This window comes from Aquila chrysaetos, chromosome 2 (assembly GCF_900496995.4).
Source record: "Aquila chrysaetos chrysaetos chromosome 2, bAquChr1.4, whole genome shotgun sequence".
Taxonomy (NCBI): Eukaryota; Metazoa; Chordata; class Aves; order Accipitriformes; family Accipitridae; genus Aquila; species Aquila chrysaetos.
The window spans coordinates 14,463,879-14,491,001 of record NC_044005.1 but is presented as its reverse complement, the minus strand read 5'-3'; the positions used below and the strand labels follow the sequence as shown (position 1 = coordinate 14,491,001).

The following is a 27,123-nucleotide window of genomic DNA, read 5'->3' as shown; positions in this document are numbered from 1 at the left end:
ACCCGGCCGGCCGGCCGGGAAACGCCCGGGACGCGGCCAGAGCTCCCGGTCCGTGTTTTAGGCGCGGAGCCCCCTCCGCCTCCGGCCCAGCCGCTCCGCGCGGGGGACCCGCCACGGGCAGGGGCCAGCGCGGCGCCCCTCGACCCCCCCACCCCCCCCTCACCGGGAGTCGGCCCGCGCCCCGCTCGAGCTGGCAGCCGGGCTGCCCGCGCCGGCCGTTAACGGCCGGGCCGCTCGCGCACCACCTGCCGGCGCCTCGTGGAGCGAACCCGCCCGCCGGCGGCAGTGGCGCGCGGCGAGGGCAGGGCCTGCCCCCGGCGGAGGGGAGGACGGGGCGGCGGGGCCTGGGCGGTGCTTGCGCGCGGGGAGGGGCGAAGAGGGAGGGGCAGGGCGGGCGGCAGAAGGGGGGAGGGGGGGGTGACACCGCCGCGGAGCGATTGGCTGCTCCGCGCCGGGAGGAGCCGCTCCGCGTTCGCAGCGCTCTTTGATAGGCCGGCGGTGGTAAATGGAGGCGGTCCGCTGCGGCACGGCGCGCCTCCGTAGGCTACTCCGCTCGCCTGGGTGAGTCGTGGGCGCGGCGGGCGGTGCGATTGGCCGCTTGGCGGCGGGGGGGGGGCGGGTCCCGGCGGCAGCGGCCTCCCGGGGCTGGGGTCCGTCTCGGCGGCAGCAGCGGAAGTCTCGCGAGGGAGCGTAGCCGGGATTTGGCGGCTGGCTGCCTCCCTCTCGCTGGCTGCGAGGAGCTGGTGTTTGTGTGGAAGGGGGAGGAGGAGGAGGAGAAGAAGGAGGGGAAGCGAGAGGAGCCCGAGCCCCACCATCCGCCGAGGGGAGCGGACCGGAGCCCCCTCGCCGCCCGCGGAGCTTCCCCCCCCCCCCCCTCGCCCCGCCATGGCCTCGGGAGACACCCTGTACATCGCCACGGACGGCTCGGAGATGCCGGCCGAGATCGTGGAGCTGCACGAGATCGAGGTGGAGACCATCCCGGTGGAGACCATCGAGACCACCGTGGTGGGCGGCGAGGAGGACGAGGAGGAGGAGGAGGAGGACGAGTGCTGCGAGGAGTGCGGCCCGCACCACCCGCCCCATCACTACCACCACCACCAGCCCATGATCGCGCTGCAGCCGCTGGTCTCGGACGGGGACCCCAGCGGGGCGGGCGGCGGCGCGGCCGGCGGCGGCGGGGGACAGCTCCACCTGCACCACCACCACCAGGAGGTGATCCTGGTGCAGACCCGCGAGGAGGTGGTAGGGGGAGACGACTCGGACGGACTGCGGGCCGACGACGGCTTCGAGGACCAGATCCTCATCCCGGTGCCGGCCCCCGCCGGGGAGGACGAGTACATCGAGCAGACCCTGGTCACCGTGGCCGCCGCCGGCAGCAAGAGCGGAGGCGGCGGCTCCTCCTCGGCCGGCGGAGGGGGCCGCGTTAAGAAGGGCGGCAGCGGCAAGAAGAGCAGCAAGAAGAGTTACCTGAGCGGGGGAGGCGGCGGCGGGGCCGAGGGCGGCGGCGGCAGGAAATGGGAGCAGAAGCAGGTGCAGATCAAGACCCTGGAGGGGGAGTTCTCGGTCACCATGTGGGCCTCGGGTAAGTGCGCGCCGGACCCCTCCCTCCCCGGGCCCCGGGCCCCGGCGGCGGCTGCCCGGTTCGCCTCGGACAGTTTTGTTTTGAAGGGAGGCCATGTTTTGATGTGTGTGATGGGCGCCGCCATGTTCATCGCCAGGGCAAGTATGGCGGCTCCCCCGAAAAGATGGCGGGGTCTGCGCTGCTGCCGCCGCTGCTCCTGCCCGGCTCCGGCGGGGGGAAGGAAAGATGGCGGCGGCCGTCCAAGATGGCGGCGGCTGAGGGGGGGTGCGAGAGGGAGGGAGGCAGCGCGCCGCTGGCTCCAGGACTAGGCCGCAATGGCGTAGTTTCTGCAGCAGGGGGAGGCGGGGTGTGCGGGCGGGCACAGGGTGCGGGGCGAACCCAGCCTCCTCGCTTCTCCCCCCCGTCCCCGCCCCGCCGCTGCCGCCGCCGCCGCTCCCCGCGGCGCCCCGCCGCTAGCTCCACGCCTGCCCCTCGCCCTTCCCTCCCGCGGCCGCCGCCCCCCGCCTCCCGGCGCCCTCTGTCCTCCTTCTCCCCCGTTTCCCGGCCCGCCGCCGGCCTGCCTCGCCTCGCCTCCCCTCCCCTCCCCGGCCGCCGCTGCCGCCTTGCCGGCTCCCCGCCTGCCGCTCCTCTCCCTCCCGCCCTGCGCTGCCGCCGCCGCGCACCCGCGGCCCCATTGGGCCGCATTTTAATGCCGAGCGCGGGCGGCGGCCCCGGATGAGGCGTCTGCTGCGGGCCGTGACCGTTATGTAGGGAGGGGAGTGGGGGGGAGAACCGCCCGCCCCAGCGCCGCCCGCCCCGCCGGCTCTCCCCGGCCCGGGGACGGCGATCTGCCCGAAATACCGTTTTACTGCTCGCCCGGCGGGGGTGGGCCTGAGGGCCGCCCGGTACCGGCCCGCCGGGCCGCTGCGGTAGCCGGGCGGGGTGTGGGTGGGGCCTCCCCGGCCGAAGGCAGCGGTGCCGGCGAGGGGGAAGCACCTCTTCGCCCCCGCGGGGGCCGCCCGCGCCGCTCGCCGGCCTCGGAGGGGGCGGCCACGAACAACCGGCCGTTCAGAAATCCCCTTGTCAGGAGCCAGGGGCTGACAGCCGGGAGGGGTGGCTCCGCGCTCCGGAGGCAGACCCCCGGCCCTGGGAGCCGCAGGGAGGAAAGCAGCAATTTCTGGTTGATGCTCGGAGACCGTTCAGTTTTTTCCTCGGCGAGGTCTAAAGCTTTAAATAGGCTTTTTACATAGGCGCAGGGAGTCCGTCTTGTGTGAGGTTGCCTATGTTTTTTGGAGGAGTTGTTTTTTTTTTTTTTGTGGGAGTGTCTCTTAAACGGAATAAAATCTTGTGAAGGTGTCCAGTATCTGTGGGGCTTGGAATAAGCCTGACACGTGCCTGCCCTGCTTGCTTATTTTACCTGCCACAATTTTCTGATCCCTTTCTTTAAAATATGGGGGGGAAGAGTCCTTTTAGTCAGCAGAAAAGTGTTACTAGTGGCTAATTGTTTTTTTTTTGTTGTTTGGTTGGGTTTTTTTGTTTGGTTTTTTTTTTTTTACAGAAAATGTATTGCTGGCAGCTAGGCTCTGTAGTCAAAGGTCTGTGCTAAAGTTATGTAAATGTGAAAAAAAGCGGTCAAATAGTATCAGTTCATGTAACGTATTTTAAATGAATTTGAATAGTAGGTTGGTAATCTATTTTGCATGTCATATTTTTTTGTCCTCTTTTGAATTTTTCAAGAGTCTAGTAAGATAGAGATAACTCTTTATGCTTCTGATGTAGTCCAAAATGTTTGCTCTGTGATGCTTGTGAATGACCAGTAGTGTTGTTAGAGGGCAATGTTGAAGGAAAAGTGTATTATTGGATGGCTGAATTCACTTGTCTGAAGAGATGAAAAGCATGGTGATTCTGATTTTTACTCCCTTTTTAAATGTAGGGGATTACTTAGCAAGTATATTCTGGTATATAGTTGGTTGACAGCCCAGTGTTCCCTGCTTCTTGATGAACAGAAAAGAACTTTCATTTAAGAGTTTCCCAAATACTGTTTAGTAGAATGGGTTCTGTATGCTTCTGTCTATCATTGTATGAAACCTGAATAACTCCACTTGCTGGGGTTTTTTTTCTTAGAATTGACCACCCAATAAAGAAAAAAGATAATAGAAACTAATACAGTCTTCTGGTTTGTGGAAGCTACCTAAGATAGCTGAATGCGAGTGGATGTATGACTCATGAGCTGGCAGGATACAGGACCTCACTGAGATCAATTGACGATTTCTAGCATGCATTTGCACTCTGAAATTCGTACTGCCTGATAGGATGCTTCCTTAGAGCTTCTGCATTCTGATTATTACTTGACTGAAGTGAAGCATGTGTATAATCAATACACTTGATTCTCCTCCCGCGTACACAACTATTACATCAGGGTAGCCCTATTGATTTCCATGGTTTTGTTCTTCATGAGCATGACCATGCAAGCTCAGTGGGAATGATACCCGCTTGTAATTTACTGGAGATTGAATTGCATTGCTACATTCAACTCAGTTATATCCATGATGCAGAAGAATGCAGAATACCTACTCTGACTTGACTTCTAATGCCAAAAAAGCCCCCCAAAGGCAAAATCACAAAATACATAGGGGAAAGAAAAGTATTAAAGTTTGACCTCCCTGCCTTGTGTGCATACACCCCCCAGCTTCAAACAACCTTTGGCAATAACCTGCTCAGTTAAGAGTGTTGTGAAGTTTTACTGAGCCTATTGGATAGGCTTTTATGCCTCCTACACAGCTTACTGAATGTTATAGAAGTGGTCAAATGCTGAGGTTTCACTGTCTGTTTTCTGAAATTTTAGAGGGGGAATGGTTGCCAGAAAAATTCCAAAAGAAGCAAAACTGAGGGGCGGGGGGGGGGGGGGGGGGGAGAAAAAAAGACCCAGAACAAACTACTGGCTTGCAAAAGGGTAGCTATACTGAAGTTTCCCTGCGGAATCAGGCATACTTTATTTTGAACAAGGATAGTAGTTTCGCCTCTGTATTTTGACATAATTAAAGACTTGCTTGCACACTGATGTAATTGACTGTTTGGTTTAAATGCTTAGCAAAAAGTTTATCAAAAGATGAATAGTAAATGAGCCCATGCATCAAGATAAAACAATGAGCCCTATATTGCTGTTCTTGGGTATTTGAATTGGGGACAAGGGCACTTTGCTCACCAGAGTGTGGGAAGACAATGTGAATTAATAACTTGTTACTGTTTTCTAGTGCTGCTGTATTAGCTTGTACACGGGTAGTACCAAATTTAGCCAATCATAAATCTTTGTCTATAAATGAGCATAACGTGTCTGGTGGCACCTCTTGAAATGTATAGAAATAACCTGTGAAATGTATAGGAGTGTGATTAAAGGGGACTACTCAATCCTTGTCTTGTTACGTGGTTACTTAGAAGTTGCAGTACTGTTGTTGGCAACGGTTTATACTTACCATAACTTCTCTTATCACCTTGGTATCTATGGTGATATCAAACTTGTGACCCATGATTACTTTAATTAAAGTGTTGAGCTTGAAACAGGAATGCTTTGTTCTAGTTCAGATTATCTTTCCAGATCTTCAGAATGGAATTATTTGTCTTTTTTCACGTGTGAAAATAGGAACTGAACAAAGGCGTTCTATTTTCTGAAAGGGTTGAAAAGGTGTATATGGTAGATACATTAATGTTCCTTTAGTGTGTTTTCTCTATACTGTCTAATACCAATCCTCATTATTTTCATTGGGGTATGTTGTAATGGATTTAGAAAATTGTACATAGTTAATGGGGCTCTCCAAGTGAGACACCCCAATTTGTACTAGGAAAATTTGTTTTTATGAAGTGGAATTTATTTGTGCCTTTGCTAGATTCAACTTGAATCATCCTCTTTAGTGGCTGTCTCCAGATTGGTACACAATAGTGGTGGGGGAGGGGAAAGATCATTAGAAATCGCTTTGTCAGATTGCGCTTGCAAAAATCATTCTTAGATGCAGGAGCGTTTGGGAAGGGGGTGCTGAAATTTTGGCTCCACCAAATGCTGGCATTTCAAGCAGCTGGAGCTTAATTTGGAGTGGGGGGAAAAATCTATTGCTGTAACTACATCTGCTTGTAGGTATTGACTTTTGACTCTGTCAAGCTTTCAAACCTGAAATAGTTGTTGGCTTAAACTATTACTGTTAGCATAGATAGTCTGCAAGCGTAGGGCTGAAATAGCACAACCAAACTTAACATTGCCCGCGGATGTTAAACTGCTCAAGTACCCTATTCCTTGATGGGAAAGACAAAGACGCAGAAGTTATGTGTATGATTTGGAAATGATTCTTGATAATCCAGGAAGCCTGTGCTGTGCACCCATATTTGGAAACTTGAGGGGTTCATGTTGGGTTTCTAGAAGGTTCTTCAAAACCTCTTAAAAAAACTTACAATGCCTTAAAAAAAAAAAAAAAAAAAAAAAAAAAAAGGAAGCACTTTCATTTGACTTTGTCAGATTGCAGGGGTGAGAAAAATAATCATCTGCTGTCTGACCAGTTGTCTTGCGTAGTATAAATGATAGACGAGTTGTTAGGTTCGGTTGTGGGCCTGTATCAAGGATGGCCAAAATTCTTTGTGATGACAGGAAAAGAGCTTATTACATGAAAATTTTTCGTAATGGAGGTGGAAAGTGATTGTCTGGTTCCTTTAAAATGTTGAGATGATAATCTATTTCTGACTCTGATTAAGACAACAGTATTGGTTTTTGGTATCCGTAAGCATTGAGTCTGCCCTGATGTTTTTACGAGTGAACCTTAGACGATAAGGTAGATATTTTCCTGCAGCTGTTTTAAATATCTTTTCAGCTTTGAAAGTCAAATACATGAATGTGGTTCATCACTTAGAATGTCTCAGTTAAGTTGCCTCTTAGCCCACCTTCAAACTAGAATCTTCTAACTTGCTATTGGATCCTTCCCTGAAAGGTCAACGTCACTTGGCTGCTGGTGATTCAGAAGGTCATAGTGCTTTGGCACGGTGTCTCACAAATGTTTGAAGTCAGATGATGACTATTGATATATGCAGTGTTTTTGTCAGTTCGTGTCTCAGTGTGAAATAAAGAGATGGGTGACAGGGGGAAAGAAGAACCTGTTCTCCATCTGTGTGCAAGGCACATTAGAGGGAAAGTAACCTAGCAGCCGATTAGGTTAAAAAATTACATACTGTGCAAAATGGAATTTAACATTTAGAAGTGTCTGCTTAATAACTGTATTATTTAACAAGCTAATTATGGTTCTTTGCTTCCAAACATGACCAATGAACTAACTTGCCTGAGGAGATTGCAATGTGGTAGCAATAACGAAGCTGTTACTACAGTGCCTTGGTGTACTGCACAGTTGCGAATACATCCTTCATCATGTAATTGCATTTCAACTGTTCCTAAAGACAAATATGTTTAACTGATCATAAAAAGAAAATTAAGCTTAAATGTTGTTCATCCTTTTAGTTGGTAAGCAGAATGTCTTTTAACTTGGTACCTTGGGGAGGAGGCTATAGGATTAGGTCTCATTGCTTTGCTACCAAGTGTACCTTCTGAGTTCCCTTTTGCACTCCTTGTTTTCCACAGGGGAAAACTGTTTGAATAACAATGTGTTCTCCCTGCTCTGTAATAGAGGAGAAGAGTGGCTCAGAGAATTAGGGATCTAGAATTGGAGTACAACGGCTAAAATCAAGAATAACTGAGGCAGAAATACTGACAATGCTTCTTGGGTTGAGAGTTAAGGGAGTCATCTTATAAAGCTTGGGAGTTCCAAAGATGTCAGCTGGAGCTAGCTACTGTTCTAGAAATGCATGCAATAATGTGGTTCAGAGGTGGATGGATTTTCTGTGCAACAGAAGGGCTGCAGAGATGGAGAGACTGTGATAATAAGAGCAAAAGGTAATCAATAAAGTCTTGGGAAACAGATTCCTCCATGTTTTGTCATTGATCTGTTACATGGAATCTGCGGTTACTAGTTTTATCCCAGTAATCTGGCTTCTTCCTACATCAGTTGGTACTTGGGCTTGGTACTCTTAAAACCAGTACAAATATGTTTTAAGTGGTAGTCAAAAGATATGGGTGGCTAAAATGCTGAACTTTCACTGATCTTAGTAAAAAAAAGTTTGTTTGACATACTTGCTTTGAAGTGCAGAAGTGAATCCAGTTCAAGATGTGTATTGCCCCTATATAGGGCGTGACAGAAGTGCAGATGGAAGGACACTGAACATAGAGATTTGTTTGGGCATGTCCTAAACAGGTACATAGAATAACCCAATTTAGACTAAGTATCTATCCTAATGTAATTGGGCATAGTAGGATGTTGGGAGGTATCTGTGGTATCTCTAACAAATCGGTAGTTTACAGCTTTATAAGATAGATTAATACTGGACATAGCTATTGCAGTGACTGGTAGTGCATGTTTTTGTGAAGATAAAGTGATTAACTGATTGACTTGCATTCAGATCTTCAATACCTTTCAGAAGACCAGACTAAAATCCTGTTCCAAGTTCCTTACAGAAAGCTGCATTAGATCTGTAAGAACAGTGCTAAATACACACTTAAGCAAAATGCCTTATATTTGAGTCTGCTGTACTCTCAGGTAGTTTTAAAGGACAAACCAAAGCAGATCAGATAGCATATAGCAGTTAATTTCCTGACTGGCTCCATGGCTCTGCCCGTATTTAGCTTGTATGGGTGGCATCACATTAGTTTGACGTGGGCATAAACTGCATGGAGTTACTATGCCTTATTTGTACTGTACTTCTCCAGAGGTGTCACTAGAATTTCAGGGTTGTGTCTCTGTGTTTTGCTTTGCTTTGCTTTGGATGTAGTATGTTTGATCCTCTGATGCTTCATGAGAGGAAAAGGGGGAAGTAATTTGGATGTAGTGGGCATCAGGACTTGCTTGAAGGCAGAAAACATCAAGCAGTCAACTTGCCCTGTTTGCAATGAGGATACTGGTTAACTTATCAGCCTTAGTAAAAGTTTGCTTGGACTTTAGCCTCCAAACTTTGAGCTGTCTAGTTGAGGTTGGTAGGGGATACCAAATAAACTTGTGATAAATTTGGGCATAGAGAACATCGGTATAGTTCTTCCAAACATCTTCCAAAGAAGTGTGTGGGAGTTATTTTGTGTGGTGTTTTTGTCTTGTTTTTTCCAATGAGCTGATAATGTCATAGGAAGGTCTGTAACTAGGATGATCTGGATACTAAAGAGCTACTGAAGTTTGCTGCTACTTTTGAAAAAGTATGTGACTTTTGGTGTGAAGCAGGTCTTCTATCTTGAAGGACGTTAGCCTGATATAACACTTTAAGGTAACTGTTTTGTATGTTGTTGTTCTGGTTTAAATTAGCTTTTTAAACTGCAGGTTTGTGCTGCTGTAGAGATACAGTTTTTTGGTATAGGAAGATTTGATTCCTTTTTATTTTCACATAGCTGCCAATATATTAAGCGATACTTTCTCTTATTTTCTACTGTATCAAAGCAACATGTTCATAGTTTTTCATGTTTTACTCCAATAGCCTGTGGAATTGAATAGCTGTGGAATTGATTTCTGTTGGCTGGCTTTTGGGAAGTAAAGGCACTGAAGGCTGGCTTGCTTTCAGTTTGGCCCTCAAATGGCAAGAAAGCATTGTGTAATAGCGAGCCTTTATGCTAGGGAAGGAAAGATGATCTTAAGGAATGTATACAAAATTTCCCTGTTGACTCATGCGTCTGATCTGAGGCAGGAAATGAAAACTTACTTCTGTTATGAATGTCATCAAACAGTCAAAGTGGAAGTTCTGGGTAGCTGTTGAAATGGCTACATTGAAGGCAGCTGATATCATTCTAGTCTACAGCATGGAGAAGGTGTCACTTTTAGCTTTCCAGAAGTTCTGTGCTCTTCTGAGCTTCATAATGTCTTTTCTGCCTATGTAGGCATTGCGAAATATCTTTTCTCAAGCTTCTGTTTCTAAGAACAAATTGTTGCCAAATCGGAGATTTATTGACTCGAATTTGTAACTCCTGCAGGTGCTGTGAAACTTAACATATAATCCTTGCTTAAGGAAGATCTAGTTGCTTTCTTTAAAGCACTGGTAAAGACTGAAAGGTACTGTGGTGAGTGGAAAACTAGATTAGAATAAAAAAAATTGTCACAATAGTCAGTTTTGTAGTTTATTTCCAGTTTAATGCTGCAGATAGTATTTTCTTATTAACACTTTTTTCTTTGCGGCGTTGGAGTCTATTTTCCTCTTTCACCATGGAACATATACATGAACTGCTATTTGATCTGGTAGATCAGATTAAACCCCAAACTAGCAGTAACATTTCTAGAAATAGCTCAGTGGCAAACATTAAAAGCAGGCATTACAAATTGAATAGAAATTTGTCCTTAGTATATTTCTTTTATTTGCAGATGTCTTGTCCTCTCCTTCCTAACTAAAGTCACTGAGTAATGAATAATGTTATTTCCTATGTTTCTGTTTAGGAAAAAAAAAAGAAAAAAAACGTTGCTTCATTTGTTTTGTGCCTTATGTTTTCCTATATTATTTTTTTTTTTAAACTGGGGATATACTATTTCTGTCCTACCACCTTGTATTTCCATTCCTTAAACACTACCTGTAAAATAAAACTTCCTGTTGTTTTTGTAAAGCCTCTTGTCTATAAAGTGATCTGCAGAATCTGCTCCCCATACACAGAGTCGGAGAAGTAGTGTAGTGGCAAGTTTATTAACATTTACCTGAGCAGTTACAACCATATGCACATCTGTTGTCCTAGGTATATTTGAGGGTGGAAAACAGGAGGGCGAGGTGCTGTGTCTTTCTTCCTGCTGGCGTGAGCACTGCAGTGAGGAACATAGGTGGATGTTTCCATTCTCTGTCTTTGTGCATCTCTGGTTTCTGTTATAAAATAGCAAGAGGAGAGAGAAAACGTTATGTCTTGGCATGTTCCAAGGTCTGGATGTGAGTAGACAGCACAGCAGGTCTTCCACCTGATTTCACTGCAGTCCTTGAGCACAAATGCATAGGAGGAGCTCTAGAGCAGATAAAATAGCAGTGTCTTAACTGGTGTGCAGATCAAAGCTCTGAATGATCCCTATCTGCTGTTCTAGAGTGGGAAAGAGCTTATGCTGGCCTCTGACATGGAAGGAAGAAGCCCCCTTGGGAGGGAGACACGCTATTTAGGTTTTTGCTTTCTTTCAGTCCTGTCTGCAAGTGTTGAAAACCATTAATTTTATGGGCAAGTGCTAAAGCCCACTAGCAGTTATTTTTAAATTTCTTGTCCCTCCATGACACTTCTGTTGGAGGTCAAGGGAGTCTGAAGACTCTGAAGTAAAGATCAGTAGTCTTAACGTCTTAGGGTAAGTATCTGCCCCTCCTCTGATGGCCTTGCTTTTTTACCTACTGCTGTTGAGATCCAAAGTGGGTACAGTGAAGGTTAGTCTTGGAGAGGTTAAGGGAATTAAATATTTAGGCATTGTTTCAGGAAGAGAGCATTATCTTTCAAATGCAGCCAGCATTCATAGGATTGTTCTACTAGTTTCCTTATTTGTTTGTGTTTAAGTAGATAGGCAACTTCTGTGCTTTTTTTGTCACCCATTGTGTTCTTTCTGTGTTCTTCATGATGTAACTGTATGGGTGTCTTTTTGCTCTATACAGTTAGTGTGGAAATCTGGAAGTATTCTTTTAAGTGTGCAGCAATGGTGAATTTGTGTTGAGATGCAGCCTAATAACTTACATGTTGTTTTGATCTTTAGTATGTATTGAATTCAGTATTTTGTGTATTTCAGATGATAAAAAAGATATTGACCATGAAACAGTGGTGGAAGAGCAGATCATTGGAGAGAATTCTCCTCCAGATTACTCAGAGTACATGACAGGGAAGAAACTTCCTCCTGGTGGAATACCCGGCATTGACCTCTCGGACCCCAAACAACTGGCTGAATTTGCTAGGTAAGTAGGAAGAAAGGATTTTAAAACTAAAATGGTTTTATTTTCACTGGTTTAATTATGAAACTGTTAGGCAAAATAAATAGTAGATTTAGTTTGGCTTATTACTGCATTTAATCATCTTCTAAAACAAGGGACTTAATTCAGAGCAGAGTAGCTGATGCTGTGTTAAAATAACTGGGTTTTATATTCAGCAGTGACTTCTTAAATGATTTCTGATCTTTGTTCTGTTGGGTAAGACAGTACCTAAATACATTGATAGACTGCATCTTTAACATGACAGAATGTGTGTTTCATGTGAGTAGCCTTAGATTCTTCAGCACCAAAGGATCTAATAAGCTGAATGCTGCATTCGGGTTGTTCAATACAAGAAAGCTAGACTACAGCATTTAGTTTGCCACTTACTGTTCTTTTTCACCTGCTTCTGAAGCTCTAGTTCTCAAACTTCTTTTTACTAGAGTCATGTGTCTTGCACTTTCAAGTGCCACTGGTAATTCCAGTTTCACAATTGGTAACTACTGCTTGGATTTCCTCTAGTGAATCAGAATTGTCCGCGTTTACATATCAATAGATTGACCTGAGTTACAAGGTGACTTTTACTTTCAAATAGAGGTGAAGTGAGGGAAGCTCTGTTCTACTGCGGAGTACCGAAAGTGTCATGTGTCTCTTCCCCCCGCCCCCCTCCCCTCCCCGAGCTCCTGGCTCTGGTACCGAGTGCTCAGGGCAGCCGGTGGCCACCAGAGGGCAACCGTGAGGTCACCGGAGAAGTCTACTTTGGCACAGGGAAGCTGGTGACGTTACGGTCGCCTTTGCAGCGTTTACTTGGTCCCCTGCTTTGTCTGCATGTGCTTGTAATGACCAAAGGCGTACTCCTCCAGTCAGTGCATGGGCAGCGTTCGTGCTGGTGTGTCCAAATATTGAGCACAACTGTTAGCTTCCTGCAGCTGCTGTTAGGAGTTTTTGCATGTTGAAAGCAAAACGTATGTATGAAGCTACGCTCATGTTCATTTTGTTACCAGCTGGCTATTCTTCAGAGCTCTGTTGCACAATTCTGAAACTTAGAGCAGGTGGATGGTCAGATGCTGTTACTCTTACTTCCTGGGTCAACTAGTAGAGGAAGAAGTGCGCTTTTTTCTTTTTTCTTTTTTTTTTTTTTTTAACCACTGGGTTTTTCAGCTAGTTGCTAGAGGGCAGGGACTGTTGAGACAAGTTCTGGTCTGGCTTCTTGGTTAAGTGGATCTTGGTGTCCAGTGGGTGCATCTACGCTTGTTTCACCTCTTGGATCTTGCTGCTTTTTACAAGCTTGTTCTGTTACTCTTCAGTGTGTTTGTGCCAGAGTATTGCCAGCACAGCCTTTTCCCACAATTATTTTCAGTAGAGCCATAGAACTATGGATTTTGAAGGCACCTAGTAAGATAGTTTTGCAGGGCTTGCTCCCTGCTTCAGGAAAATGTATAAAAACACATCACAAACAACTGAACATAGGGTTTTTTCTAAAGTGGTGGGTGGTTCTAGCTATTGATACTGTGGTTACTTGTTTTACTATTGTTGATCAAAGTGGTTATGTGTTCCTCTGAGACCTGCTGAAACGTTAATACAATTTTTTGTGAAAGAAATGTTTAAGTGATACTCTGAGTGTACATAGTGTTCTAATTCTAAAATGTTACTTACACATTTCTGCTCATCATGTGCTTAGAATGGTATTCTCAGTTATTTCAAAATATACTGAAACCTTTGGTTCTATTAAACATTTAAGTATTGAATAGCTATCTTCTGTTAGGAAGTTTAAATAGTTTCTCATAGGGTATTCCTCATGCAAATACTGATTATTTTTCTCCACATTGGTTTGAATACTTGAAATGGTTGCCAGGATTTGGGCTTCTTGAAATAACCAGATTGTTTCTATTCGATCTGTTTTATATTTCTTAATACTGTAAAATGTACTGCATCTTTGGGTTTTAGTTAAGTTTTCTGTTGAGAAAGTAGTGGCAGCTGGCACTAATTTAAAATTGCCACTTTTTTTTATTCATGGTAGAATGTTCCAGGGAGTTCTAGAGCTAGAATTTGTAGCAGATAATGGAAGGATTGAGTTCTATGTCTACAGTCACTTTTCTGTTAATATATTTCTGTACAGCAGATAAAATGTAATCTATGTCAGTCATAAGACAAATGTATGTTGGTAGAGTAAGCAGCTTGGGGGGACATCACCTTTAGCAATATCCCCAAGTTGCTCAAAACCTATGAAGAATTGTTCTGATAGCTTAATTGTAGATACGTGAAAACTTTAAGCATCTTTTAAGAAAGGTTTTTTGATTTCTTGGTCAGAATTGATGACTGTCAAACTTTTGCTCTTGCCTTAAAAAAAGGAAAATGAAAAAGAAAACTGTGTTAGTTGTATGTTAGATCTTAAATGATTGTGTGTAGCTGAGGCTGAAGAAGATGGGTGTATTGGAATTTGAATATTGCTTGTTAAGGTTTTGGTCCTCTTGCAGTGAAGCGTATTGAAGGGACTTCTTTTAGCTAATAATATGAATTCAAGCACTGATATCTATAAACCTATTTTTATATTGATCATTTGCCTTGTTGATCTAGATTGCTGTGTGTGCAATATTGCTAGAAACCTTGCATGGCAAACTGGAAGAAAAAAATGGGTTTACATGTACTGGAATTGGGTTTAGAGGTCCTAGGAATACAGTTGTTCATGCTAAAAGAATGTGTTTATTTAGTGTAAAGTTCTCTCTGAAAGTTTCAAGCATTGCTGGTTGCTTTACAATCCAGAATTTTGAAATTCTCAGTAGCTGTATTCTGAAAACTTTGGGCAGCATGTGAAGTTGAAACTGTTACTTTTAAAATTAGTAAGTAGCTTCATGTGCTGTGAGTAAGGTTTAGAGTAACAAATTCGTATTTCGATGACTTTGAAAAAGAGTTGTGCACAGTCCACATTTAAGGAGACATGAACTGGCTAGTAAAATTGTATGCTGAGTGTATTTTGTGCAGTTGAGAGCAAATTATTTTGGGTTGCTTTCCTGTTTTCATTAAGGCAGTTGGAAGAATCTCACTACACATCTGTAGGAATCAGCTACTCAAAACCAGGCTAGATTCATTGTTTATAACCATGCAGCTTATTTTGATTAAGGGTAAATTGACTGAGGCATTTGCATTGATTCTTAGGAGGAAAGTTCTGAGGTTAAGTTTAAACAGGCAGAGCTTGAATTTGAGTGGTAACAGATTTCAGGCAAGGTTTTGGAGTTGTGATCACGGTCTGGTTAGTGAGAGGTAAGGCAGGAGTGGACTTGATGCTTGGAAGTCCTCTGTAGCTCTGCAGCCCTTAATTTTTTTTTTTTTTTTAAACTGCAGTATCTGCAAGGGACACCACTGCTGCTCAGCAGCTAGGTGGCACTAGCAGTGTGAGCAGTTACAGTCTCTTGTGATACAATTGTCTTTCGCTGCTTTTTTTAGTGCATTTGTCATTGAGTCATGTAGCAGGAATCCGGATCCTTTAACGGGAACTCTTATATTTTTTCCTGGAAAGGCTTTTATACATTCTAAAACTATTGAAAACACTGTGAATAAACAAGCTGTGTCAGAACATTAAGATGTGTTCAGTAACACATAGAGAAATGACCATAAAATATACCTGGTTAGGCAATTTATCACCTTTTACAAATTATTTGGTTCTATTGTAGGACTCATGCATTTTCTCTAGTATGCTTTAAAAATGAAATAAAAAAAATTGTGGATTTCTCTTAGGCAGTCATATCAGAATGTGAAATATTAGGTGTGAATGATCTGCTCAGAAAGAAATAAAACCTAGTAAATTACCTTGTTCCCATTTTTATACCTTTGACTGGCACACTGGAAATCCCTTGAAGTGAAAGAAATGTTTCATCCAAGTCTAAATTGATTACAAGTAATTCTGTAGTTAGCTGTGAAGACGTCATAACTGCTTGGTAATAAAAGCTTGGGGAAGTAGCAGACATTTCTAGTTGGTGCATATGGCAAACTCCCTCAAACAAAGCCACTAAAAAGGATATCCCTGATACTTTTCTCCCTCCCTCTCACCCTCCAGACAGATACATGACTGAACTGGCTAAAGCAAGCAGAATAGAGACATCAGTAAAACTAAGAAATAAGAGGGGAGTATGCTATAGCTGGGAAATTGGCACAGTAATGGGTCCTAGTGGTAAAAACTTTACTCTCCATGGCTTTACCTTCTGTTCTTAGTACCTTTTCTGAAGGAGAGCCACTGTGAGGACTGCCCTTCCTTTCTATCCACTTTCCAAAATGGACAGAAAACAAAGAAGAGGAAACTGCATAAGAGTTTGAAATTGGACACCTTTCTTAAAAGTGACAAAGCGTTATAGTCACCTAGATTTATGATTTAGGGCTCTTTATAAGGTGTATGCTTTTGTACTAGTTTTGCTCTTGTTACAGAGAAGCTTAAAGTGCAGTAAACTGACAATTGCTTTACACAAAGTGTTCTTCTAGGGGAGGGGAAGTCTTTTGCTCTGTACCACACTGCAAAGGTCACTCTCTCTGTTTACACATGTAATATTCTTCATAACTGGGACAAAACTAGTAATTATTTTTGCCAGAATCTTGGAGTGGAAGAGAACTTTTTCCTTTTAAGACATTTTCCTACCTAACTGTGACCAAAGCATGGTAAGGCACTGGCTGTGGGCTCTTTGGTTGCAGATAGATTCCTAGGACACCTTGTGCTGCTCCCCTTTTGTCCATTTATCCAAAAGCCAGTCTAGCCAGTTTCAGGAGTTCTTCAGCACAAATGAATTCTTGCAGCAGCATAGGGCCATGAGGCTCATGTTGTTTCTGCCTCAGCAGGGCAGTACAAGGGGAATGGCAGAGTGAGAGAGCAGATCAGAAGTGGCAGTGATGCTGATGATACAGACTAATTTTCTCTTCTTCTAACTATTCTTAATGATGCAGTCATCAGCAGAGATGAATACCACTGATGGTCATCAGAGACCTCTAGGATGTGTCGAAGGAGTGCCTGAGAGAGAGTAATGCTGTTTAGGTCAGATTTAAGTATAGAGTGAAAAGAAAGGATGCGAGAGCACAAAAATTTAAGAGGCAAAAAAGTGAGATGATGGAACAAAGGGGAAGTTCTATACTGTTATTTGTTTTTTGACTTACGGATTTTCTTTATTCCTAGCCCTGACACTGTTTCTGTGGCTAACTTTTAAAATTGGATCTATCTACAAGACAACAGGTTGTAGAGATTGACAGAAGTTTGGGGTGGGGATTGGTTCTGTCAAAGTACCATTCTTTCAGCTCAGCTGGGTAGATGAAAGGAGGTAGTTAGCTGTTACTTCTTGATATTGCACAGTTACAGAGTTGGTTGCTTTATTTTGAGGTACTGAGTGGTTTAATACCTGTGATTTCACTCAATCTTTATGCATGGATAAGAGAGTGTGCTTTTATGGAGCTCATCTGTGAAGCTATTGGGTTGCACACCTTCCTGCTGCTGTCCCCCATTCTGTCCCTCCACGCCCCCACCCCCCCCCCCAATACAAGTTAAAAGACTTGGACTTTAATCACAGTGTCCCACTGCCTTGATCCAAAAGGTACACTTGCTGTTTTTTCACAGTTAGCTGGTCTGCAGTTGCTACTACTAGGCATGGCCCATATGAACTCACTGCAGAAATGAAAATTCTGGTCTTGTCATGTAAATTGACTTTCTGCAAAGGCAGCTGTTGCAAAAGTTCCACCCAGGTATTAATGTGTGTGTCTGTAGTTGTTTTAAGTAGTGGTATGTGTTAGAGTTCTGGTTTTGGTTAATGTTTCAGGCTAAGAAAACTTGGACGGAGCTGTAGAGATGCTCTACTGGGTGGGAGCCAAAAGTCTATAACCACCAGCAAGAGCTACCTTCAACAGTGTAATTTAAGATCAACAGCCCAGGTTCTAGTCTGGTCTCCTTTTGCAGAAAGTTAATTTTAAAGTAAGACCAAAATCTTTTTTCTAATACATTTGAATATGTAAGTCTTTAAATTCTTCAAGTGATTGTTTATATGGATTCCACAGCCTTGTGAGCAACACAACATTTTGGACAAAATGATCTGTTATAGCTGTGCCTGTGGTGTACGTGCCCTCATGCCTTCAATCCAAGTGTATGAAAGGCCCAACAGCTTTTTGCTGCCTGTGGCACTGAGATACAACCTGGACACTGTTTGCCACCTCTTCCTGTTGGAAGTGTCTGCTTCTGTTTTGTTGAATAGCTTGGTTGCCTGTGAACCCTGTGCTTCTACACAGTCTTCTTCCTCATTTTAAGCTTAAGTTGCCCACTTTCCATACTTCCAGGAGAAATGAAAAGATTTAAAATCTGCCCCTTTATTAGCTAAACTTTATCGTCATTTTGTAGTCAATAGGGACTAAATGTTTATACGTTCAAGTAGACTGCTGGGCTGATAACTCCTCACTTTAGAAACAAAGCTTGAAAATGAAAAAGTCAGCTTATTCCAGAATGGACACTCATAATGTTACGTGCCTGCTCAGACACTGAACTGAAAAATGTACGGTGTATGTCGAAGCTCCAGTCTGTCCCATGTCTAACCATCCAGTTCAGCTGCGATTAGTTCTTCAAACTTCCCGACTACACTGATGTAGAAGTTTTCTGACTACACTGCCCAGGATGTTTACCTTCTCACTCTACTTCAGCAGCCTGTCACAGATGACACTGTTGTAGCATTTCTTTCTTAAAGATTGACTTAATACCAGAGGCAAGACACAAGAGTTACAAATAGGATTTAACACAGTGATCAGTGGGATCTTACGCCAAGTGTAAAAAATGCAGGCGCTGCCCACTAAAGCTATTTACCACATCTCTTGTGTCTAGTCTCTCCCTTTACAGGTGGTCAGTTAAGACTTCAGAACAATAGTGATTTTACTCATTCTGATGATGTCACTGACACAGATCTTGGGCCTAGGAGTTTTTTGCTCTTTGTCTTTTTTTTTTTTTTTTTTTTTCTGGGGGAATGACTCAGCCAACATTTAACAAGTTGATAGAGTTAGAAGTAAAGGAGGTGTTTTTTGGCACCAGCTTTGTCCCCTGAGGTTGTTTGATCTCTAATGGCATTAAACCCTGGCAGTATGTTCTCTCATGTCCCGTCTTGTCAGAGCATTCTTCTCTGTGTGTCCATTTTGGCATAACAGTCACTCATCTCTGTGCCTTTTCCTTTTGTAAAAATTGTAGAGACTAATAAGGAGAATCCCATGCAAAGGCTAGTTGAATGCTGTCTGTAGGGGTACTGTGAGAAAGCTTTTGTGTGTGTGTTTTCCTATAGCCTCAGTACCTGTAGGACTATCAGTCCAGAACCTCACTGAGAGTGTAGTTGGTTAATCCCAAACACTTGTTTGGATTTAGGTATTTAATACTTTACTCAAAGAGGCTATGTAAACTAAACAGCACACCATTCTGTATTCCAATTGGATTATATAAATTAAATCTAATCAATAAGGTCATCTAAATTGGTCTGTAATCTTGAAAAAAGAGAAGTTATCAGGAAGATTAAGATAATAAAGGGCTGGTCTACAGGAACAGATACAGTTCAGGATGTTTCTGCCCTTAAATTGATGAAATGTTTAGGTATGCTGCTGGTGATGGTGCAAGAGGAGCTTTGTCTACACAAATACCTCACACCCATCCTCTAGGAGCTGTTAGTATCTGTAAATGGGGAGATTGTTGGATGTGATACTCTCCAGCTTCCATATTTTTTTGTCACATCTGTATTTTTAACCCTGCAGGAGACTGGCGTGTTCTTCAGTTAGCACTGTACATATTCAGTGTAGTCTGGAGGTGCTGAGCCAGAAGGAGTTTCCTAAGTGTCCATTTAGAGAAAAGAACAAATGCAGCCTCTAAATCCTTGGGTTTTAATGTTGTGTCTGTGAAGTGGCTAAATGTCAAGTGCTTTAGTCTGTATGTGATCACTTGAACTGTGCTACGTCTGCAATACTGAGAGGAGTCAGATTGTTCAAGGGACAAATGATAGCCCACAGAGCCAAAGGAGACTTCTCCATCACATAAGACTCCACTGGCAGTTGTAAGGAGATTTTCCTGGATCCAGTCCTCAGGACCTCTCTGAGAGGTTTTTTTACTGCTCTTGCCTTAATTCAGCCTCACAAAGCCTTCTGTTGCTGTCCTCTCTCACCTGTCCACATGAAGGAGGCAGGTGAAACAGCAGATTTCAGCCATACACATAAGAATGTGACAGTACTAAAGAAGACTGGACCCTGCCTGCAAAGAAACAAATGCTTATGCAGTCAAATTGGAAGAATTTTAGCTTATTTTCCCTACAGTTCTTGGGAGTTGTTTTGAATGTTTAAAAGTTGCTGTTTAGCCAGTCTCAGATCAATTATTAAAAATGCATGTAAAAAAAAAAACCAACCAAAACATGTATGCACTACTTGGAAATCTCTTCCCCCAGCCCTGTTCTTCCATATCTGTTTCCAGGAACTGAACTCACGGGGATTAAAACTGTCTTGGATAGCAACAGACTCCTCTGCTTCTTAATGTTAAGAATAGTGATCCTGAAATTCTAACTCTTTTGTTAAATTCAAGCCACTCATCTCTGTTTAATTGAGACTAGAGAGTACATCAGAAAACCTTCCATTTTTAACTTGCAGATATGATACGTAGCTATCTTGTCATACAGAACTATCTTGTACTGTATTACCAGGAAAGTTGTTGAGGAACTCACATAAACAGACTAGCTCCCCTTCTACAGCAAGGTTTTGGCATGTGCAAAATCTCATCGCTTATTTAAGTGAATCTTCAGCGGTATAAGGTGCATTTATTTACAGGTACCTACCTCCACCATAAGGTGGAGATAAGCCTTTTGTTTATTTTATTTTTTAGAAGACAGCACTACAGGTTTGAGAAATAAATGTAGGTAGAAGTGCAGTGCACTTCCCTGGAATAGTGTCCACACAGCTGACTCTTCTCTGACATTCAGACAGGTGGTTGTTATAGCAGGACTGTTCTAACATTGTTTTCTACAAGGAGTCTCACTGTATTTGAAACACCTAACGCATGCAAGTAATAGCTTGCTGGGCTCCTTATGTAGTCAATGGAGACTAATGGCGCCTATAAAGCAGTGGTGAAGATCCCTATCAGTGACGAAGAAAGAGTAAATAGGTGATTGCTTGTCAGTTGCCAAGAGTGGAATCCATGTGTACAGTAGCTTAAACTAAGAATAATTGCAGTTTCTGTTGTTGTAACGGATGTCTACGTTGTCTATGTAGATTCTACAACTTGCCTGCCTTCCCTGCATCTGTAGGGTTTTCTTCTGAAGTCTTGTGTGGTGAAAATGATTGAGGCTACTCTGTCCTTCATGTCCTGGTGCAGGGATAGAGAGGAAGTAAAGATAAATAGGCCACAGGGGTACTGGCACAACAAAAATTGAGTTTTCAGAGAAAACCTCCTAATTATAATTAGTGTAAGTCAGGAAAAAACCTTCTATTTCCACATACTCAAAGGACTAGGAAGGTAGTATTAAATGTCTTATTCTGTATTTGAGAGGTCCTTCTGGAAAAGCTGAACTTTCCAAATGCCAAATTATACTGTTAATATTATTATGAAGGTTTTGAAAATATTAAACTGAGTACTATTGATGCACGTAATACTATTGAATAAATGTGTGCATTATGTAGGCAGTTACAGGAGAAGAGCTGTCTACTAATGTTTTTCTACTAATTTTTTTTGTTTTTTATCTTTAAGAATGAAACCAAGAAAAATTAAAGAAGATGATGCTCCACGAACGATAGCTTGTCCTCACAAAGTAAGTGAAGTGCTCAGCTTCTGAGTAGGTAGTAATTTGTATTCTGTACCAGAATTTTGTATTGATGTTTTCTCATGAGAATGAATAACTAAAGTATCTTACTGTTAATAGACTACGCTCAGTTAACTGTATTTTAGTTATTATTCTTTAGAGGCTTCCTTAAAAACCTTTCACTGAATAATATATTATTCCCATTCCTTGTCTTAAGGTTAGTGCATCCCTAATCTTCTGGTAACCATGATGCACAGTCCCTAACATGCTGGTTTTACTGTTGTGATTTCCTGCCACCCAAGAATACATACTTGAAAGAATGTTCTGAAAGCTGTTCAAAGTACGTTCCTAAGATCTATATATCCTTGCTTGGAAACTATGACAGATTTGGAGTCTAGATCAGGAATCAGCAATTTATGGTGCAGATGCCAAAGTCAGCATTATTGGAAGACTTTGAATTACATTCCACAGAGCTGGAAGGTGCATTGTCTTGGAAAAAGAGAGAGGCATCTTGGAGATGTGATTCTGACCCACTGGGAGTGGGGAGGCCTCTGTCTTGAATAAATGTTGCCAGTCACCCAGATTGGTAGCATCTAGCTTTACTGCATTATCCAGCTTTTGTAGAGCTTCTGTTAGCTGACTTAGTCTGTAACAAAAAAAGACAAATACAATCTTGCTGACTTCTGGTCTAGATAAGTGTGAGCCTAGCAAATAATCAGGGCAGATAGCTAATAGTACACATTAGAGAGCATGAATAGAAGGCTTCTTTCTGACAGGCATAGTCTAAGGAATTTGCTGGATTCCTCTTTGTGCTTATATTGATTTCCAATTCTTCACATTCTACAAGTGTCATGTTTTTATTGTAGTGTAGTATAGTATGTGGAGATACAGGAACAGTTACTCCTTATAATACTGAGGAATGCTGCCTTCATTTCTTTGATTTACTTTCTCATAGCTTCAACTTCATCTGAACAAGGGAAAAAAAAAGAATATTCTGTCCTTCCATTTTCTCTCTTCTAGTGTTTCTAGGCTTTGTTCATTTATTACTTCAGTTTAAAGAAGAAAAAATATTGTAGAAGATGTAACTGGTCCTCTCAGAGGCAAGCAGGGACTTTGAAATAAATGCAAAAAAAATTGATGGTATGTTTATTTTGGTGCTGCTTTGCCCCACCCAATTCTGTTATGTGCAGTGAATGATGGCACAACAGTTATTAAATTAGCCAGAGAAACTCTAGTGCCTGAAGAGAGAACTCTTCCTGAAAGTGGCATTTCCCCCTTTTTTAAGAAATAAGGCATATTTAAATGTGGTTATTAGTTTTGAAAAAAATAATTTCCAAAGAGGAAGCCTGCAGAACTTAAGATTAGCAGTTTAATGTTCCTTTAGGTTCTGTTGTTGAATTTTATAGCTCATAACATAGTGATGTTGGTAGACTAGTTTAATGTAAGTTTAAACAGCATCATTTGGGAGTACAGATAGAATTTACGGTTGTTAACAGGATTTTATGAGGGATTTTGAACCTTGAGGAAGACATTTATAAAACATACGATAGATGTCTATTGATTGTCACTAAAAGGTGAAAAAAAGGTATAGAAAGATAAGGGAAAGAGAGCCCCAGGTCACTTCTGGCTTAAGTGTACTCTGGAATCAAAAGTAGTAATTCTGTGTCAATGCAGCATGAACCCCAGATTAAGACTTCCAACTGTAATGGCTGTACCTGAGTTAATGTGAGTATCTTTTGCTTTTAGGTTGAGTTGGCACTAACTCAGAGATTCTCCTATCTTATTCAGTTGCCCAGTGTCACTTTGTAGGTTTAAACTGTAGAAGCAGTGGCAATCTCTTTATACCTCAAGGTGGTAGTGATCAATCTGCTGCTGCCAGTTTGGACAAGGTAGTTTCTGTAAGCTGTTATGTGCTGGAAACCCTCTTGCTCCATTTCTTCTCAGGAATGAGAAGGGCAGAGAAGGAAGAGGACAGAATGTTGGGAGATGGAGTGGTGCACATACAAATTGGTACTAGAGAATAATCTGTGGTATATTAGAGACTATATTGCATATTGTAGTACTCAGAATATAGCACACTGAAGTGTATATACCATAGGTATCCATGAACTATCATTCTGTCTTTTGTTTGTTTTGTCTGTTTTTTCCCCTGAAACTGTAAGTGCTTTTGTTTGGTTTATTCATTTGCTTCTTTCAGAGCTGCATCTTCTCCATGAGACTGTCCTATTATTCATTTGACTGCACATGGTTAATAATACTAAGTGAAGAGAGGGGCTTGGGGGTTTTTTGTTTGAGATTGTGGGGTTTTTTTGTCAGCTTTTCAAATGATTAGTTTTCTTGCTATTGCTTTTTTAAAATAAATGTAAGGGGTCTCCTTTTCAGGGCCAACTTTTAAGAAAGTATTCAGGATATAAAAGCATTTTAAATGCCTGTACTCTAGCAGATAAAACCTTTTTTATCAGAACTAGCTTATCTACTAATTGAGTTTCACTGTTCTTTTTAAGGGCTGCACAAAGATGTTCAGGGACAACTCTGCCATGAGGAAGCATCTGCACACTCATGGCCCTCGAGTACACGTATGTGCAGAATGTGGCAAGGCCTTTGTGGAGAGCTCAAAACTAAAGCGACATCAGCTAGTTCATACTGGAGAGAAACCCTTTCAGGTACTGTTAACCTCCAGGCTTAAGTACCACAATTTATTTGGTGAAAATGTGTAAACTGTAACTGTAACCTAGCTTCCATATGATTTTGGGAATACTATGTTTTTTCTAAAATCAGGTGAGGCACTGAACCATCACCTTAAAAAATGGGAAGTGCCCTTAAGCTAATTAGGCTATCGTTTAACTATTTCCCTGGGCTTTTGTTAGAAATTAGCAAATTGTATGTACATGGGAGATACCTTCCAAAATATAATGTAAAGTTACCCACTTTAAAAACAAAGTCTGCAGTTACTACTGATTAAGGAAAATGTCTCTTTCTTCTCATCATCTTTTCAACTTAGCACTTGTGGGCAACTGAGACTTGTAGCTGTTGGCTCAGTTGACTCATGACACTAATTTTCAGTAGTGGGTATTAATCAGTTTTCAGCAAAATGATGGTAGTCACTGAATCTCTTTCCATTCATATCAAGTCACATGAGCTTCTGCCACCAGAGGTCCCCTGCCTACTTCATATGATACTCCTTATAAATCTTCTTTACAGGTATTCATAGTTAAGATACGTTAGTTTTTGTTGATTTTATTTATTTATTTATGGTTAAATAAATTATTTCAGAAACTTGATTTGCAGTCCTCAGGCATTCACTTAGATGTGTGTGCTGGATCTGCTGTGTGGTAAATATAAGTATTTGCCGATAAACATGCTGCCCTTTGTATTCCAAGCCCATCTTAAAAGTAAGCTGGTAAAATGAGCAAATCTTTGCAGTTATCACTGAAAGGGGGAAATTCTGATGTGAAACACTGTTTCTGTTTTCTACTACAGCATAGCAAAATACTGTTTCAGGTGCAGAGAAGGTGGTTTTAGTGAAAGCATTTGAAAATAGGTACACTGCTGTGGTAAAACACTGTGAAGTATTAATTTTATTTTTTAATGCAGTTTACAAGTGATGCCCACAGCTTCACCTATATTAATCTTCAGCATCTAGCTTCATGTTTTGTGCAGTCTAGTGATTTAAAGAGGAATATGGTTCTAATCAATGACTGAAATGAGTACTGTTTTGTTAACTAATGGATTATGTGTTTTCCTTTCAACAGTGTACGTTTGAAGGATGTGGAAAGCGTTTTTCACTGGACTTCAATTTACGCACACATGTGCGAATTCATACTGGCGACAGGCCCTATGTTTGCCCATTCGATGGCTGCAATAAGAAGTTTGCGCAATCAACTAACCTGAAATCTCACATCTTAACACATGCTAAGGCCAAAAACAACCAGTGAAAGTTGGAGGAGAAAGTTCTTGAACTCAAAGCATCTTACAGGAGTATGAATTGGAAATAAATATGCCTCCCCTTTGTATATTGTTTCTAGGAAAGAATTTTAAAAAAAGAACCCTACAAACCTAAAGGACGTGTTTTGATAAGTAGTAAATAAAAAGCAAAAAAAAAAACCCACAAAAAAAAACTTTAAGGTGACATTGCTAAGATGCTCTACCTTGCTCTGTAATCCCGTTTCAAGAACACGGTGTTTTGTAAAGTGGCCTCAACTGGAGGGGTCAGTTCATGAACTCGCATCAAAAAAGACAATTCTTTATACAACAGTGCTAAAATTGGACTTCTTTTCACGTTCTTATAAATATGAAGCTCACCTGTTGCTTACGATTTTTTTAATTTTGTATTTTCCAAGTGTGCATATTGTACACTTTTTGGGGATATGCGTAGTAATGCTATGTGTGATTTTTCTGGAGGTTGATAACTTTGCTTGCGGTAGATTTTCTTTAAAAGAATGGGCAGTTACATGCATACTTCAAAAGTATTTTCCTGTAAAGAAAAAAAGTTATATAGGTTTTGTTTGCTATCTTAATTTTGGTTGTATTCTTTGATGTTAACACATTTTGTATAATTGTATCGTATAGCTGTAATGAAATCATGTAGTATCAAATATTAGATGTGATTTAATAGTGTTAATCAATTTAAACCCATTTTAGTCACTTTTTTTGGAGAAATACTGCCAGATGCTGATGTTCAGTGTAATTTCTTTGCCTGTTCAGTTACGGAAAGTGGTGCTCAGTTGTAGAATGTATTGTACAGGCACTGACCTTTTATTAACACCTGATAATATGTACATCCCATGTAATAGAAAGGGCAACAATAAAACAGTGGTCCTAAAGAAAGAATATGGCAGAAAATGATCTGTAAGCACAGTCTATTTTCTTTTGTTGTCCAGAGCAGTCCTAGTTCCTCTTGACCTCCCAGAAATTGGAAGCTAAATAAACTCAAGTTTCCTTTACTTTGCATTCAATTACAATGATTTGTGATGAAATTACATAATGCCACGTCAGGTGGTATACCTAAACAGAATTGCTGACTGTAATTCTGTTTTTTCAGTGACCTAGACTTCCAATAACTGGAATGGTGGATTTGGAGACCTGGCAGTGTAGTGCGGAGTTTTCACTGTGCCTGGACAGCAACTAGGTAAAACAGTACAGTAAATAACTAAATGGGCACCTTTGTTTAGTCAAGGTAAGGAATCTTGGAGGTTTAAATGCAATAACAATAGAAAACGGGGAACGGTAGGGTTTGAGTGGTCGTACCAGAAAAAAAGAAAATTGTTTTTTTCTTTTGGCTAACTTGTTTGACCGAGTATAATGATGAAAATTCTTGGAACCTCGTTGGACACCTTTTACTTCAAAACAGGAACTCAGAGTTCTCAGAGAACTTCATGGAATTTTGATGGTCTAACTAAAAGTGGTTACTACTCATTTGTTCAAGTGTTCAAAGTAAGAAATTTGCAGATACTATAGTAAAATGTGACAGATTAATAAACATAAGAATATGCACAGAAATGCATAAGTATTATTTTTTAGAGGGATGTGACATTTTAATATAGTAAAAACTGTTGTTAATCCTTTTCTGAATTCTGTTCTTACAAGGTTCATCAAACTTTTCATTGCTAATACCATGAAACTTACTTTTGAGTCCAGTTTTGGTGGTAGTGGAAAAAACATGGGTAATAACGAAACTACACTTAAGACCAAGGGAATTTTCATCCGTACATAAGCTAATCTGAACACTGTAGCTCTAGTCTGAGGTTATTAGGGGTAGAAAGAAAGATGGAACATTTAATTGTAAAGTATGCATTAGAATTTTGGCAGTATTTTTTTTTTTTTTTT

The 27,123-nt window shown here is 42.0% G+C and overlaps 1 protein-coding gene across 2 annotated transcripts; it reads left to right on the top strand.

Moving 5' to 3' along the window:
- The first annotated feature begins 458 nt into the window (after positions 1 to 458).
- Positions 459 to 26,796, top strand: YY1 (YY1 transcription factor). 2 transcript variants are annotated; one of them, XM_041128160.1, is made up of 6 exons: positions 459 to 1,582; positions 11,356 to 11,518; positions 21,246 to 21,306; positions 23,802 to 23,960; positions 24,428 to 24,498; positions 25,050 to 26,796. In XM_041128160.1, the coding sequence occupies exons 1-6, from the start codon at positions 886 to 888 to the stop codon at positions 25,186 to 25,188; spliced, it is 1,290 nt and encodes a 429-aa protein (XP_040984094.1). In that variant the 5' UTR covers positions 459 to 885; the 3' UTR covers positions 25,189 to 26,796. The 2 variants fall into 2 exon arrangements, with proteins under 2 accessions (XP_040984094.1, XP_029891783.1); XM_030035923.2 differs by lacking the exon at positions 24,428 to 24,498 and having other exon boundaries at positions 483 to 1,582.
- The last annotated feature ends 327 nt before the right edge of the window (positions 26,797 to 27,123 follow it).

Coding starts and splice junctions, on each gene's coding strand:
- YY1 (XM_041128160.1), top strand. CDS start 886: ATGGCCTCGGGAGACACCCTGTACATCGCCACGGACGGCTCGGAGATG. Junction 11,519..21,245: donor CAACTGGCTGAATTTGCTAG/GTAAGTAGGAAG, acceptor TTTATCTTTAAG/AATGAAACCAAGAAAAATTA. Junction 23,961..24,427: donor CTGGAGAGAAACCCTTTCAG/GTACTGTTAACC, acceptor ATTCATATCAAG/TCACATGAGCTTCTGCCACC.